General features: G+C 50.9%; 1 protein-coding gene across 1 annotated transcript; it reads right to left on the bottom strand.

Annotated features, from left to right (window-relative positions):
* Window positions 1-8862: 8862 nt before the first annotated feature.
* LOC307115734 (phosphofurin acidic cluster sorting protein 2-like) lies at window positions 8863-12471 on the bottom strand (the record flags this gene model as incomplete). The annotated part of the gene is made up of 2 exons (XM_079799114.1): window positions 11782-12471; window positions 8863-11214 (listed from the first exon to the last, which is right to left on the bottom strand). Exons 1-2 carry the CDS (start codon window positions 12343-12345, stop codon window positions 8863-8865), a joined length of 2916 nt encoding a protein of 971 aa, XP_079655240.1. The 5' UTR covers window positions 12346-12471.
* Window positions 12472-14483: the final 2012 nt, after the last annotated feature.

The raw sequence follows: 14483 nt of genomic DNA on the forward strand, positions 1-14483 counted from the left end.
TGTGGTTATACTGTGGGGAATTTTTAGTATGGACTGGATTCCTTGCATACTAAAAATTAGGATAGTTGATGTAAATTGAACTACACTTTTTTGATCATAGAAATATGCAACCGTTTGTTTAATACAAAGTTAGATATTTTGGCAATATAAGATGACTGATGAGTAAGTCAACATTTGAATGACAATCTGATACAAGGATGATCATAAGTTGATTAAAAAGAGAATTAATAAATGTAAGAAAAAGCTGCACCAGATAAGAAGTGGTTGGTATAATCAATATGAGAACTAAACACACAGGGAAACAGAGAAGAGAAGGTTCTGAGCACAGGGACTTCATGTTCTGCAGTGTCATCATGGGAGAGGTGATTTCTGCTGAAAGACTGAGTTGAGAGGTGAAAGGACCATAGGCCTACAGGGAGAGGAGTCAGGAGAAGCATCAGCATGAATGATAGAGACAGAGTGAGAGCCCTGAGTTCACGGGAATTAACCAAAGTTCCAGGTAGTGCTGAGCCACGGAAATCTCTTTTCCTGGAAAGTATTTGTGCTCTGAGTGTGACAGTGCTGAGGATAGGTTTTCAGCGACACAGAGGCCAAATACATCCCCTTAGCATCATAGGTAAAAGAAACACACACACACACACACACACACACACACACACACACACACACACACACAGTGTGATCTGCCCAGACTTCCCCTGGAGAGGAAAAGGCGTGACACCCTGAGGACAAGGATTTCCCATTGGCACAGATAAGGGACCTCCCTGGAGGCCCATATGCCTCCATCTGCCTGCCCTGTCCTGGGGTATGACCCTGACAGCTATGCAAATAGTCCTGTGGGCTGCTGTCTGTTGTCCCCTCTTCTCCGTAAAACACCTGATCTATACACAGTGGCACCAACACAGCCCTCTCCCCAGCACCTTAGAACTTCTGGTTGCAGCCAAGGTCCCAGATTTGAGGAGACAGACCTGGGCTCAGACTCAACCCCTCATTCTTACCTCTTCTGGATCCTGGATAAGTCATTGTGTCTGTCAGAGCCCGTCTCTCTCCTCCTGCACAATGGGTTATGCAGCAAGTGCTTCTTAGGGCTGTTCAGGCTCTTGTGGGGAGTAGCTGTGAAGCAGGAGGAGGACGGTCACATGTAGGTAGTGCCTCCAACCTGTTTTTCCATCCTGTTGTCACCTCCTCTGAGTCTGCTTTTCTTCTAATCCTACCCAAGATCATCGCATTTAGAATGTGTGTGTGTGTGTGTGTGTGTGTGTGTGTGTGTGTGTGTGCGCGCGTGCGCGCGCACGCGCGCACACGTGCCAGTGCTCCCTTTCTGGATCCCAGAACAAAATGGCCCCACATAGGGAGGAACAGGCAGGAGCTGCCCAGTATGTCAGGATTTCTAATTTCCAGACCAACTCTGTGGGGAAGGTGGGAGCCTTGGCCTGGGAGGTCTGAACATTCCTGAACTCTGGACTCTGAATGTCATGTACCCTGGCCAATCTTTGCTTGACTATGGGCTTCTGTTTCCCACTTATCCAATGAGGGTGTGATTCAGGACTACGTAAGCATGAGATCAGCATAGGGGGGCCCAGCCTCAGATTTCTCCACTGTGGGTGGGTTGTGGACAGATTTCTCCACTGTGGGTGGGTTGTGGACAGAGGAATCACCTTTGTGATTTCAAATCTAGGCGCCTTTTCAGACAAATACTGTCTAGGCTGCCAAATGCCCACTGTCTCTCCCATGCCATCTCGGTGTCTGTACACGATTGCACCAGCGCAGCCTTTTCCAGAGCCCCTGAGGAAACCTGGGTGCAGCCAGGACCCCAACTTTCAGGACACACAGCTGGGTTTATCTCAGGCTCTGCATTCTGACCATCTGTGATTCTGGGCAAGGCATGGACCTCTTGGGTCACCGGTTCTCTCCTCAGTGACTCCCCATGGTCTTCACCTTCCTCATGTGGTGTGAATGTGTGCCCTCCCTTTAAGTGTGGGTGTCAGTAGTGACTCCATAGAAGATGGCAAAGGGATCCAACACAAACTCCATGATTTGGCTCAAAAAAGTTAATGCCCAGCCAGAGTGGTTGAGCATCATTCTGGGCACTGAAAGTTTGCTGTTAGGTTCCTGTTCAGGGCACATACCTAGGTTGTGAGTTTGATCCCTATTCAGGGTGCATACAGGAGGCAATCAATTCATGCTTCTCTCTCACATTGATGCCTCTCTCTCTCTCTCTCTCTCTCTCTCTCTCTCTCTCTCTCTCTTCAATTTTTTGGGGAAAAATGCATTTAACATTTTAAAGCAAATCCATTTCATTTATTTTTTAATCTTTATTGTTGAAAGTATTACATATGTCCTCATTTTACCCCATTGACCACTTCTAGCAGATTCCTACCCCCCTCATCAGGCCTTTACCACCCTATTGACTGTGTCCCTGGGTTATGCATATATGCATACAAGTTCTTTGGTTGATCTCTTCCCACCCTGAAAAGTTTTTTAAAATGTTGGTGTCTACCCACTTGCTCACTCTGATCTGTTCTCTCTCTCTCTCAGGCCACACTGAGGAATAAGCCTCTGTGCTCTGTGCTGCTATCTGGAGAGACCTACATGGCCTAGCACTGAATGAGACCAACAGACAGAGAGGAAGTCAGGCCTTTGATCCAAACTGAAACCCAAAGTCCCCCTGAGTGAGCTCAGACCCTCAGTGACACAGATCCTGCCTCAGCTGACACCACAGTAGTTCCAGCTGAGCCATGAGGGATTCCTTGGCACAGACATGTGAGCTAATAAGTGTGTGTTGGTTAAGTCTCTAGTGTGGGGGAACTCTCAGCAATAGATCACTAGCACAGTCGTCCCACACCAGGTGCTGCCCTGCCCTCCTATCTCCCTCATTTTTCTCCTCCCAGTTCCCTCCAGTCCCCACACCCTCATTTCTAACACCCTCTGCCTCCAGTTTCAAGGATGGCTGTGGAACTTAGGAAAGGACCCTGGAAAGTAGAGCCAAACTGAAAAGTGTAATTTGAAATAGGAAACGGCCTCTGCTGAGACCACAGTTCTGAGCTTCCAAGGTAAGGAGACGCTCCACGCAAGGCGGGTGGCTGCCCCTCCAGGCCCATCGCCAATGTGCACAAGTGCACTGACCATCACCACGGACCTCTAAGGTAGACCTGCCCCCTTCATTTCCAGACCTCCATTTAATTTCACAAAGCTTTCATCAGCTGCCATTGTGAAATCAGGATTAAGAGGGTAGACAAGTATTTATTTCAACTTTCTGGTTTAGGAATTGCATCCTAAAGAGCCTGTGTAATGTCCCCGCGATGGGCTCACGTTCTCAGGGCTTACGGTCCTCAGGGTCAATGGTAGGACTCATCACACTCCATTAGAATTTCCTTTCTATCTGCGTCAACCAACAGGGCTAAACTCCTTGAGAGCAGGGACCCTGGATGTGGTCCAAAGTTAATACCCATTTGTCCTGCGACAGTGTAGCTTGTGCCATGGCGGGGCGACATACAAGGCTGTTAGTCCATCCTCACCAGGGTAGTTCAGAGCACAGAAGAGGATTGATGTAAAAGGAGAAGCCAGGCTATCTCCACAACCTTGTTCAGCCTTGAGGAGTGAGAAATAATGGCCGCTGGGCTCTGGTGAGATGGAAGAGCATCAGGAAAAAAGCCCAGCTAAACCAGAGCTCAGGGGCTGAGGGTGGAGAGAGGCTCTGACCCTAGAGGAGACTTTGAAGAGGTGTCTGTGGAGGAGATGAGTGTGGACCCCGGGCCCTAGAACATTCCCTGTCCCCTCTTCAGTGCTATGGGCCAACAGAGGAGATGCTCAGAAAGCTGTTCAGTGCCAGTGGAGCAGGATGGTGTTTCTTTCCAGGTGCCTGTGGCAGTCAGTGTTCAGGAACTGCTTGCTGCTGGTTAAACTCTACAGCATTCTGCAATGTGGACACCAGGGGGCGCTTAAAGTAATGCTTTGCCCAGGTGCTGGTGGGAGATGTCAAACAAAATGTGGGTTCCCAGAAGTAGCCCTGATATAAAGGGTCCCTGCCCCAATGCTCCTGGTCAATTTCCCCGAAGTCCCATTGTGCTGAGTCTCAAGAACACATTCGTAGAGCTGATGGCTTTTGAGAGACTAATTATTCCCAACCTATGACCCATTGTAACCCCACGAAGGCCCAGAAGAAACAGACTTGTTCAAGGCTCTGAAGGTTTATAGAGTTAAATTTTATAGAATCGAAATTAAATTTATATTTAAGAGTATTTCATTACATTTTCTTTCAAATAGATTATATGTTACTCGATAGTATAAGAAAAATACAGTAACATTTTAAGTATATATAAAATAAACACAAATATTTTCAAACTGTATATTAAAGGGGGTGTGGGAGCCCCATCTGCCATGGCAGCTGACACACACTGTGGCCCAGAATCTGGCACCACAGGCCTCCCAGGAGCTGAGCTGAGTTGCTCACAAGCTGCAGGTGGTTCCACATCTGGGAGTTCAGTGACAACTGTGCCTGGAGCCTGCTCTGGCTCTGGAGAGGGCACGATGGTTGGCATTTCCTCTTCAGATGTTTCTTCATCTTGCTCTGGAGCTGCTTCTGGAGATACAGGAAGAGAACATGTTACACCATGACTGCCTTTTGTGTGCCTTCCAAGGAAGGGAACCTCCCATCTCCATCACTGAAGTCTCAGTTCAAGCCCCCACCCCAGGAAGTCCTCCAGTCTGCAGGCCAGGGGCACTGACCTGAGAGGCTCTGTGCTCCTGTCTAACCCCAGCTTCTGGGAGCTCTTCTCTATGTGGTCCATCCACACCCCTCCCCACTCCCCAACACTTCCCAAATCCGCATGCACAGCTCTCTTTGACTCCCTCCCTTTTTTCTAGCAGAAGCTCTCAAACATCTGCCATCTTACAGAAATCCCACCATATGTGGGATTCAGGGTGTTGCCACCTTCTCCAAGTCACAGTCCCCATACTCCCCTTAAGTCTCAGATCCAAAGCCCAATCACTTTTTCTGCTGGTCCAGAGATCCACATTCTACTTCAAAATATGAGAAGATACGGCGATACTTTGAGGAAGAAGTCACATGACTGTCCTGTGGACGCTACCTGCCTGTTCAGCCTGGTGTGACTGAATCACTCCTGACTAGAAGGAAGCGCTGGAGTGCAGTCCTGGGGCCAGGGCATTTGCTGAATGAATGAGCCCCATCTCAGATAGATGGGTGAGCCTGGGATCCCCCTGCTCACCCCTGGGATTTCTAATCTGGCTTCACCCAGGACAGGGACCCCTAATGGAATCTCCACTCTCTTTATCACAAAAGAAAATAGCTTAACCTAAGGCCTGAGGAGAATCACAAATAAGGCAGAAATTTTGTTAAGAAGAAGACAAAATGGCCAATTAGAACAACCACAGCCCCTCTAGCATACCTCTCCAGTATCCAGGCACCCAGAGGGCCTTTTCCCAGGAGGAAGCCCTCTTTCCGAGTCCCTACAATAACCTTATGAGGCTGAGCCTAGGTTCTCCCCATGGTTAGAGAACCAAACACTCAGAGAGATTCAGTGACTTGAAGACTCACAGCAAGGAGGTGGCTGAGTGACCACTGTGCTGTGGAGGGGCAGGGCTCACATGGTACATGGTTGGTCCCACCCATGTTGGGTAGTAGCAAATATTCTGTATTAAAACAGAAGCGTGAGTGGGGACGAATGTGGGGACGCTACCCAGGAAGCTGGACACCAAGTATTTGATCAGTTCATCAAGTTACTGTTCCTGGGCAGCCTGTACTATACATTCTCAGCCCTGTGAGGGTCAAGTTTATTTGGAAGCCTGAGAGAGTGGTGTTGGGGTCAACCTGGAGGCCCAGGGCTGAGCCTACTGGCCTCCATGTTGGGCTCAGGATGTCCCCATGGGAGGACATTCCCTGGCCTCTGGCCACCCAGCTCTGAGTCTGGGCACAGGGGAGGAGCCAGCTCCCTGGGAAGGAGAGTCCTGGCTACAGGAAGGGCAGGTGGAGAAGGTGAGGACAGTTCTCCCTGAATGGGTCAGGGTCCAGAAAAACAGACTTGCTCCAAGCTCTGAGGGTTAATAGGGTTAAATTTTATAGAATCTAAATTAAGGTTATATTTGTGAGTATTTCATTAAATGTTTTCTACAATACACTCTATGTTAATAAATATCATAAAAAATACAATAAAATTATAAAGATATGTAACATCAACAAAAAACATTTAACACTACATCTAAATGGGGGTGGGGGGTGCTCTCTCTGCCATGGCAGCTGACACGTGCTGTGGCCCGGGATCTGGCCTCGCAGGAGTTGGGTGAGATGCTGCAGGTGGTTCTTCTGCCTCTTGAAGTTCAGTGAAAGCTGGGCCTGGATCCGGCTCTGGCTCTGGAAAGATCACTAGGGTGGCGTTGCCTCTGGAGGGTTTTCCTGATGTTCTTCTGGAGCTGGTTCTGCAGATCCAAGAACAGGACATGTTACCACCCTCACTGCCTTTTGTGTGCCTCCAAAGGCACACTCACCCACACCACCCCCGGAGGCCGCCGCCTCCTCCTTTCTCGGCCTCAGTGGGCTCAGGTGCTCCGCCTTGAATAGAGCCACTGGGCCTGGTTCTGCAGGTCAGGGACTGGAAAGTTGGGTCTACGGAGGCCAACAGCATCATCAGGCTGAGAAATTCTGGAGGTACTGGTCCAGCCAGATGCCCAGGATGCAGGAGATGGCCCTGGGGAGAGAGAGAGAGGTGGGCAGCAGAGTCTGAGGTGTGCACGTTCCTTCCACATGACCCTCCCAGAGGTCCTTTGCCTCCTGCTCCTGCCCATCCAGAAGCCAGACCTACTCCTTGTCCACCTTCAACCTGGATGTCCTGGCAGACACGCGCCTGGTCACTCAGGAGGGGCTGGCAGAAACCACTCCTAACTGACAGCTCTGGATCAATGAGGGAACCACCTGTCCCGTTCTTCAAGGGAACCTGATATGCTCTTTCAGTGTCCCTGATCCCTCCCATTAGGACTGAGAGGGCTGGTGTCGACCCTGTTCATGTCACCCATTGGCACAGAGTACGAGTTTCAGGAATACTGACCAATGAGCGAACAAACGAACCCCAGGGCCTTCCTATCACCTCATACTTTGGCTCCTGCTACTACATGCTGCCTAATTCACTAGCTGTCCTGTGTGGTTCTTTGCCTCCCACTAAAATTCAACTCCCACAGGGTGGGGTACACCTGCCAAGCTGCCACTAAGGAGGTTATACCAGAATGGTGAGCAAGGTCCCAGGATAGGGGTGCAGGCAGGGCTGGGATTAGGAGCAGAAGGGTAGAATTTTCTGAGGGGATGACTCTCTCACTGAGCTCCCACTACTTGCCCACACCACCCATATTCACATGCACAGCTCTCTGACTCGTGTCCTTATTTCTAGGAGAAGCCCTCAGACCTCTACCCTCTTGCAGAAATCCCACCATGAGTGGGATCCAGGGTTCTGCCAGCACCTTGAAATCACAGTCCCCATACTCCCCTCCTGGCTCTGACCCAAAACGGACTCACCTTTTCTGCTGGAACAGAGGTTCACCTTCCTCTTCACAATACGGGAAGATGCAGCCATAGGGAGAGGAGTCCAGGAGGACATCACATCGGCAGTCCTGTGGGCACTATGAGCCTGTGCAGCCTAGTGTGACGGAATCGCTCCCAACTGGAAGGAAACTCTGGAGTGCAGACTTGGGGTCTGCTCTGTGCGATGGATTATGCTAAGTGCCTAGAGATGTGTCTGCACATGGCTGGGCTTCTAATATATTTGCTGAATGAATGAGCCCAAACCAGCCCCATAACAGAGAGCTGGGTCACCCTGGGACCCCACTGCTCACCCCTAGCATCTCTGATCTGGATTCAACTGGGACAGGGACCCCTAATGGGATCTCCAATCTCTTTATGAAATGAGAAAAGAGCTTAGCCTAAGGCCCCAAAGAGAATCACAAATTTGGCAGAGGCTTCCTCAAGAGGAAGAGAAAATGACCAATTGGCTCAATCACAGCCCCTCCAGCAGACCTCTCCACTGTCTAGGCACCCATGAAAACTTACCAGGAGGACCCAGCCAGTCCCTACAATAGCCCTATGAGCTGGCTCCGGTGTTCACCGAGGGTTCAGAGGAACAAACACTCAGACAGTGCAGTGACCTGAAGGCAAACAGCCAACATGTGGCCTGGTGACCATGTGCTCTGAAGGGGGAGGGGCTCACCTGGTAAGTAATTGGTCCCACAGCTGTTGGGTGGTAGCAATATTCTGTAGTACCAGACAGGAACGAAGACGGGTTCACTGCTCAGGAATTCGGCCACTTTGTCTAGCCAGTGTGCCAGGGCGATGTGCACCATACAGGTCTTTTTCTCTCCCTGTGAGGCTGAAGTTCATTGGGAACCCCGAGTATGTGGTGCTGGGGCCAGTTGGCTGGCTGGCAGCTGGATCCTAAGGTTGTGCTGACTGACCTCCACGTGGTAGGGCTCAGATACCCGCAATCAGAGGCCAGCCCTTGACCACATGCCACCCAGCTCTGAGGCTGGATACAGGCTGGAGCTGGCTCCCAGGGAAGCAGAGTCCTGGCTTCCAGGAAGGGCAGGTCTTCAAGGCCAGAAGCTTCTCGCTGGAATATTGGGCATCCTGAGGCAAAAACACATCGCCCATGATTCTCCAGTGCAACACTGCCCTCCAGTGAGGAGCTCCCAGTGCGGGGCAACCCCCTTAAGTTCCAGGCTGTGAGTGCATTCGAAACCAAAATGGTTTCTTTTTGGGTTTCCAGGATCTGTGAAGATAGTAAACTGAACTGTTCACAGAAAAGCAGCTGGGTTCTTCTGGGCTTGGCCAAGGCAGGGTGAGGGGCAAGGGAAGGGGCAGGGCTAGAAGGTGGAATGGGAGTGTCCGAAGATGCAGATGGGGAAGTGCTTGACGTGGGACGACCACTGGGCTGCCAGCTGGAGGAATGTCACGTCGTTCCACTGCACATCATCAATGGTGACGGGCAGCATGTTCTGCTGGTGCTTGGCCTTGCAAACCAGGCGACTGATGCCCTTGATGCACTGGCTTTTGGACTCAACATCCTCATCCTTGGTTTTCTTGGGCGCCTTCTTCTTCTTCTCCTTGGTGACCACTGTCATGGACATGGCGGGTGTTGCTGTGGCCTCATCACTGCTGGGCAGCCTGCTGACCTGGACAGACTGGAAGAAGCACTTGAGTGTGTTCTTGGCGGTAGGCAGGTCTTTCTTCTCTGCAACTCTCTTCTTGTCTATTGGCTGAGCTGCCGTCCAGTAATCCACCTGCAGCTCCATCATCTCTGCATGGACACTCTGGCTGGGGGAGGACAGGCCACCACTCACTGATGGGGGGAAGAGGGTGTTGGATGAGAAGGGCGCATCATCTGAGTCCCCTGACATGGCTGAAGATGGTTCCACTCTTCCAACCATCACTGCCCCCACAAAGGGAATGACCTTCTTGGAGGACTTCTCGTCAGGGCGCTGTTGCTTAGACATGAGCATGGCCTCTGCGATGGGCAGCAGGTAGACATAATTGGCCCCCATGACATACTCTGTGATTCTCGACACAACGTCCTGTGTGTCCTGCAAGATGTTCAGAGAATCCAGATTGTTGAACAGGTCCCACCAGTACAGGTCCTGGAAGAAGTTGTCGTAGCGGCAATCCATGGAGCCCAGGTAGCTGGCCAAGGGGTGGGAACCCAGCGGGATGACCAGGAAGCGCATGTAGTCCAGCCATTGGGGTGGCTGGTGGGACAGCTGCTCCACGAAGACCCCCAGCACAGCGCTGAAGTAGGGCTGTGCTCCTGCCACCGCGATCTTCACAGGTGTCAGGGCCTGGGAAGTGCAGGTGCAGTATCTCTGCATCCAGGAGATGATGATGCTGAAGGCCTCCTGGACGTCATCTGTGGAGCAAGTGCACACCATGGGCAGCGTGTGCCCCTGCAGGATGTCCGAAAGTAACTGGCCCTGCCATTCTGAGGTGTTGACCAGCATGATGTTCTCAGGCAGCTTGTCGTGGGAAATGAGGATGCTGTTTAGCTGGTCACACACAGGCTTCCTAGGGATCTGCCGCTGGCTCTGTGGTTCTGGGTCCTCGTTGTCCCATCTGTTGAACCACTCATTCAGGGATGTGTTACAGCCTCGGTGGCCAGCCTGCTTCCTCTTGGACCTGCTGGAGGGGATGACTAGAGATTTGGTGAAGCGCACTATGGATGGCAGCTTCCTGGTGAACCAACCCCGGGCAGAGGACTCTGCCTCCCGACTGTCCTCCAGCTGCTTCCTAGGGGAGCGAATTCTGTGAGCCTTTGAGTCAGAGCCACTAAGACTTGACATGCTGTCAAAGTATCGCCTGAGCTTGGGCTTTGGGGTGCTGGGGACGCTGATGTCATCTTCCGTGTCTAGGCTACTCTCGCTGGAACTCTCCACAATGTCATACCGACGACGGACCAGGGCCTTCTCCACTTTGGGGACATGCCTCACCAGGGCCTGTTCTGAGGACATGACCTCCTCCGACACTTTGGCCTTGAGAATAGATGCCACAGCTTTCTGGTGGTAATTCCGTTGCCAGGTCATGCACCTTCTTCTTACTATCAGGTTCCCTTCCTCAAACTTATTCTCCTGGGACTGCCTGTGGGCGGCACTGCAGCTGGCCGCCTGCTGAAAGAAGCAGCTCTCAGACGGGCCGGCAGAGTCGTTAGGCGAGGTCAGGGCCGTGGTGCTGGCCTGCCTGGCACTGGCCTCATGATCGATTTGCTGGCTGGATGGGGAGGCCATCTGGATCTTGTCCACCTTAGTGGTGGGTGTGCTGTAGGCCACAAATTTGGAGTCACTGTGGCTTGGCTGCTTGCCTCCCGGGGCACACGTCTTCCCAGGCAGGTGGGCCAGACTCAAAGGCTCCTTTCGGATCCTGGTGCTGTGGACGCCCCACATCTCCATCTGCAAGCTGGAGTCTGACAGGCCCTCCATGCATGGCCTCATTTTGGGATTGGGGCTGCTGAGGACGCTGTGATTGTCCTTCATGTCTGGGACGCAAGACAGGCCTTCGAAGTATGGCCTGAGCTTAGGTGTGGGGGTGCTGAGGACGCTGTCATCATCCTCAATGTCGGGGCCACTGTCACTGGGGTTCTCCAGCATGTCATACAGGAGGTTCAGGTCTTCCTCCACCTCCAGGACATGCTCGCCAGGGTCCTGCTCAGGGTCCAGGACCTCCTCCGACACTTGGACTGTGTGCAGCCATAACAGGACTTTTTCATGGTAGGTCTGTTGCCCGGTCATGGTCCTTCTTCTGAATACCGGATTCTCCTCATTGAAGTCATCCTCCTCCTGGTCCTGCCTGTGGGCGTCATTGGAGCTGGCCTCCAGCTGTGAGAAGAAGTCCTCACACTTGCACTCATAGTAGATATCCGAGGACTCAGCCTTGGGACTGGATTGCCTGGCGCTGTCCTCGTGGTCGATGGGAGGCCTGGACAGGCAGGTCATCCGGATCTCGTCCACCTTGCTGGTGGGTGTGCTGCAGGCCACAAATGCATTTTCAGTGTCACTTGGCTGCTTGCCGCCCAGGGCCCATGCCTTCTCCGGCATGTGGGCCAGACTCAGACTCTCCATTTCGGTCCTGTCACTGTGGCTGCCCCACATCTCCGTCTGCGAGCTGGAGACTGACAGGCCTTCGAAGTATGGCCTGAGCTTGGGCCTGGGGACGCTGAGGACGCTCTCATCATCCTCCATGTATGGGTCACTTTTCCTGGGGTTCCCCATCATGTCAGACCGACGGCCCCTCTCTGACACTTTGGACTTGTGAAACAGCGCCAGGACTTTTCGCTTCCAGTTTCCTCGTATTGATCGCCGCTGCTTCTTTGGCTTCTCCTTCTCAAAGTCATCCTTGTGCAGGTCCTGTCTGTTCTTTCTACTGCAGCTGGCTTCCCGCTCAGAAAAGGAGCTCTCATCCTGCCCCTCAGTGTAGTTACCTGCACACTTGGCCTTCGGGCTGGCCTGCCTGACACCGTCCACAGGTTCGATGGGCTGACTGCACAGGGAGGAGATCCAGATTTCGGCCACCTTGGTGGAGGACTCCTTGACACTGCTGTAGAGGCTCAGCATCTGGCCACACTTGGGGTTTCGCTGCATGACCTCAGCCATGTGAATGGCGCCCGTGGCCAGTGTCTTGTACTCCAGGACAGCCCGGTTCTTATAGAGCTTCCTCTGCTCCAGCATGACCTGTAGTTTGTTGCCTTCTCCCTTGAGGAAGTGGGAGTACTGCAGGGAAAAGGTCAGCGCCAGGTCGGTCTGCACTGGTCTACTGCGGGGCAGCACAATCTCTTGGGACCTAAGGATGCCCTTGCAGTCCTGCATCTTCAGGGAAATCACCACAAAGTTGAGGTCCTTTGCCAGCTTCTTGAAGATCACTAGCTTCTTTAAAGTGAGACTGCACCACCTGGGCACGCAGGTAGGACTGGAGTAGTCCACCACCCAGGTGGCGAACAGCTTCTGGGGTACCTGTGTTTTGAGCACAGTGGATGTGATGGCCAGGCCCAGAGTTCGTGAGGAAGCTGCAGCTGCTGGCACCTTACCCGTCCTTTTCCTACTCAGGGTTGATGGTTTGTCCTCCTGTGGTGGGACAGAGAAGGGACATGATTGGTGACAAGAGGTGGGGCATAAGTGATCGAGTGTGGAGACATAAAAAGTGGCCACTTGTTAACCTGTGATTAGGTCAGGGAAGGCCTGGGTGGTGGTCTTTTAATTTCAGAGACCTAAAGTTGTCACAAAGAATGTCCTAAAGTTAAAACTTTTTACCTCAAAGCAGTTTATAGTGGGTCGCTATGTCCTAGGCTGGAATCTTCTCTAAAAAAAGATCAATCTTTTCCTTTACTGAACCTGCCTATTGTCTTTTCGAATCTAAAAGAACATAGCTTTTGAATGTCAAAGGAATTTTCCTTGTTCTGGACACTTTGTGCTCTGCGGAGACCACAAATCCCATCATTGTTATTGAGTTAATTATTGGCTGTTGTCTCCTATATCCACCTATGGGAAAGAAGTATGTGTCTATCATGTTACTTTTTATGCAATCTATGAACAATGTATTTCATGCAACCCACATACATCTCCACTTTTGACTGTAATATCTAAAATAAGGTGAAAACTGCCATTCTCCAGAGCATTATTTCAATCCATTGAAATTTTGCTTAAAGGCAATTGACAGTTTGGCTCAGATAAAATCTCAATAATTGTTCACAGTTTTGACTGCTTCTTACATTGACATTTACTTGGCACAATACAGCAGGATGTCAGAAAAGCTCGCCCAGCACCACCCTGCAGACCTACACCTGGTGCTGGGATGCAGCAAAAGGCCCATTGACCCACCAGTTCCCTGCCCGTCGGGTGAACTTGTGTGAATTGTCTGTTGGACCCAGGACCTTCCCTTGCTTGTGCTGCTGACTTCTATTTGAGACGTATTTTTGAATACTCTTGGTGGAACTAAAGTTAATGGTTTACAGATTCCAGGCTAAGGCGAGACAGAAGGAAAAATGGGCCTGGTTCTGCCTTTTCTATTGGAATTGCCCTTTGAGAGTGTGGGGGGAAAACCTTGTCTGTATAAATAAGAGCTTATCTTCTTCAGCTCAGAAGATCTTGAAGCAGCACATTCTCCTTGCTGCACGAATCTCAGGTGTTCTTAGGCAACTGAGGATATTTGCAGATGTGTCAGAGGTCATTCCTCACCACATGCAGGAGCCCCAGAGGGAAATTCCCACACACCTGTAACTAAACTATCTGGCTCTTCAGGCGGAGCACTAATCAGGTTTGGTCCACCTGCACTGGTAGCCCTTCAGTTTGTTTTACACAGCAGGGAGAGAAACCGAGGCACATAAGAAGGTTGAATGAGACTCTAGAGGAGTGAGCATCGTGTAGCTCAACCTATAAAGCAACACACTTCAACCCCCTACATCACAACCTAGAAAATATGCTGAGACACTGCAGACACCAAACAACAATAAAAACAACAGCAGCAAACACATCTCTGGTTAACATGGGAAGTTGCCTCCACAGCTGGGAACTCCCAGACTCCAGCCCTCATTAATATCACTGATAGGGAGCCTTGACTTGCAAGTGCCTTACAGAAATGGGAAGACTTATCTAGAAAATATCAACTATAAAGTGACCAATATATAGTTGTCTTTGCATGCCTAAGTTAATATTTCCCAGGGGGGAAAAAAAACTAGAAAAAATGCCGACCTTAAAATTAAACTGATTGAATGAATAGGACACATATCTTGTTTTGGAAATTAGAAAACTCTAAGGAGGAGCACCAATAAACTCTCCTTTAAAAGAAATTAAGATGGCGGCATAGGTAATCAGCTATACTTGCTGCCTCTCACAAACACATCAAAACCACAACAAAATGGCAGAAAAACTACCACGCAGAACCATGGGAAAACTGACTGAGTGGAAGTTCCACAACTATAAGAGGTGAAGAATGCGCATTGAGACCAGTA

This window comes from Cnephaeus nilssonii (assembly GCF_951640355.1).
Source record: "Cnephaeus nilssonii genome assembly, chromosome: 19".
Taxonomy (NCBI): Eukaryota; Metazoa; Chordata; class Mammalia; order Chiroptera; family Vespertilionidae; genus Cnephaeus; species Cnephaeus nilssonii.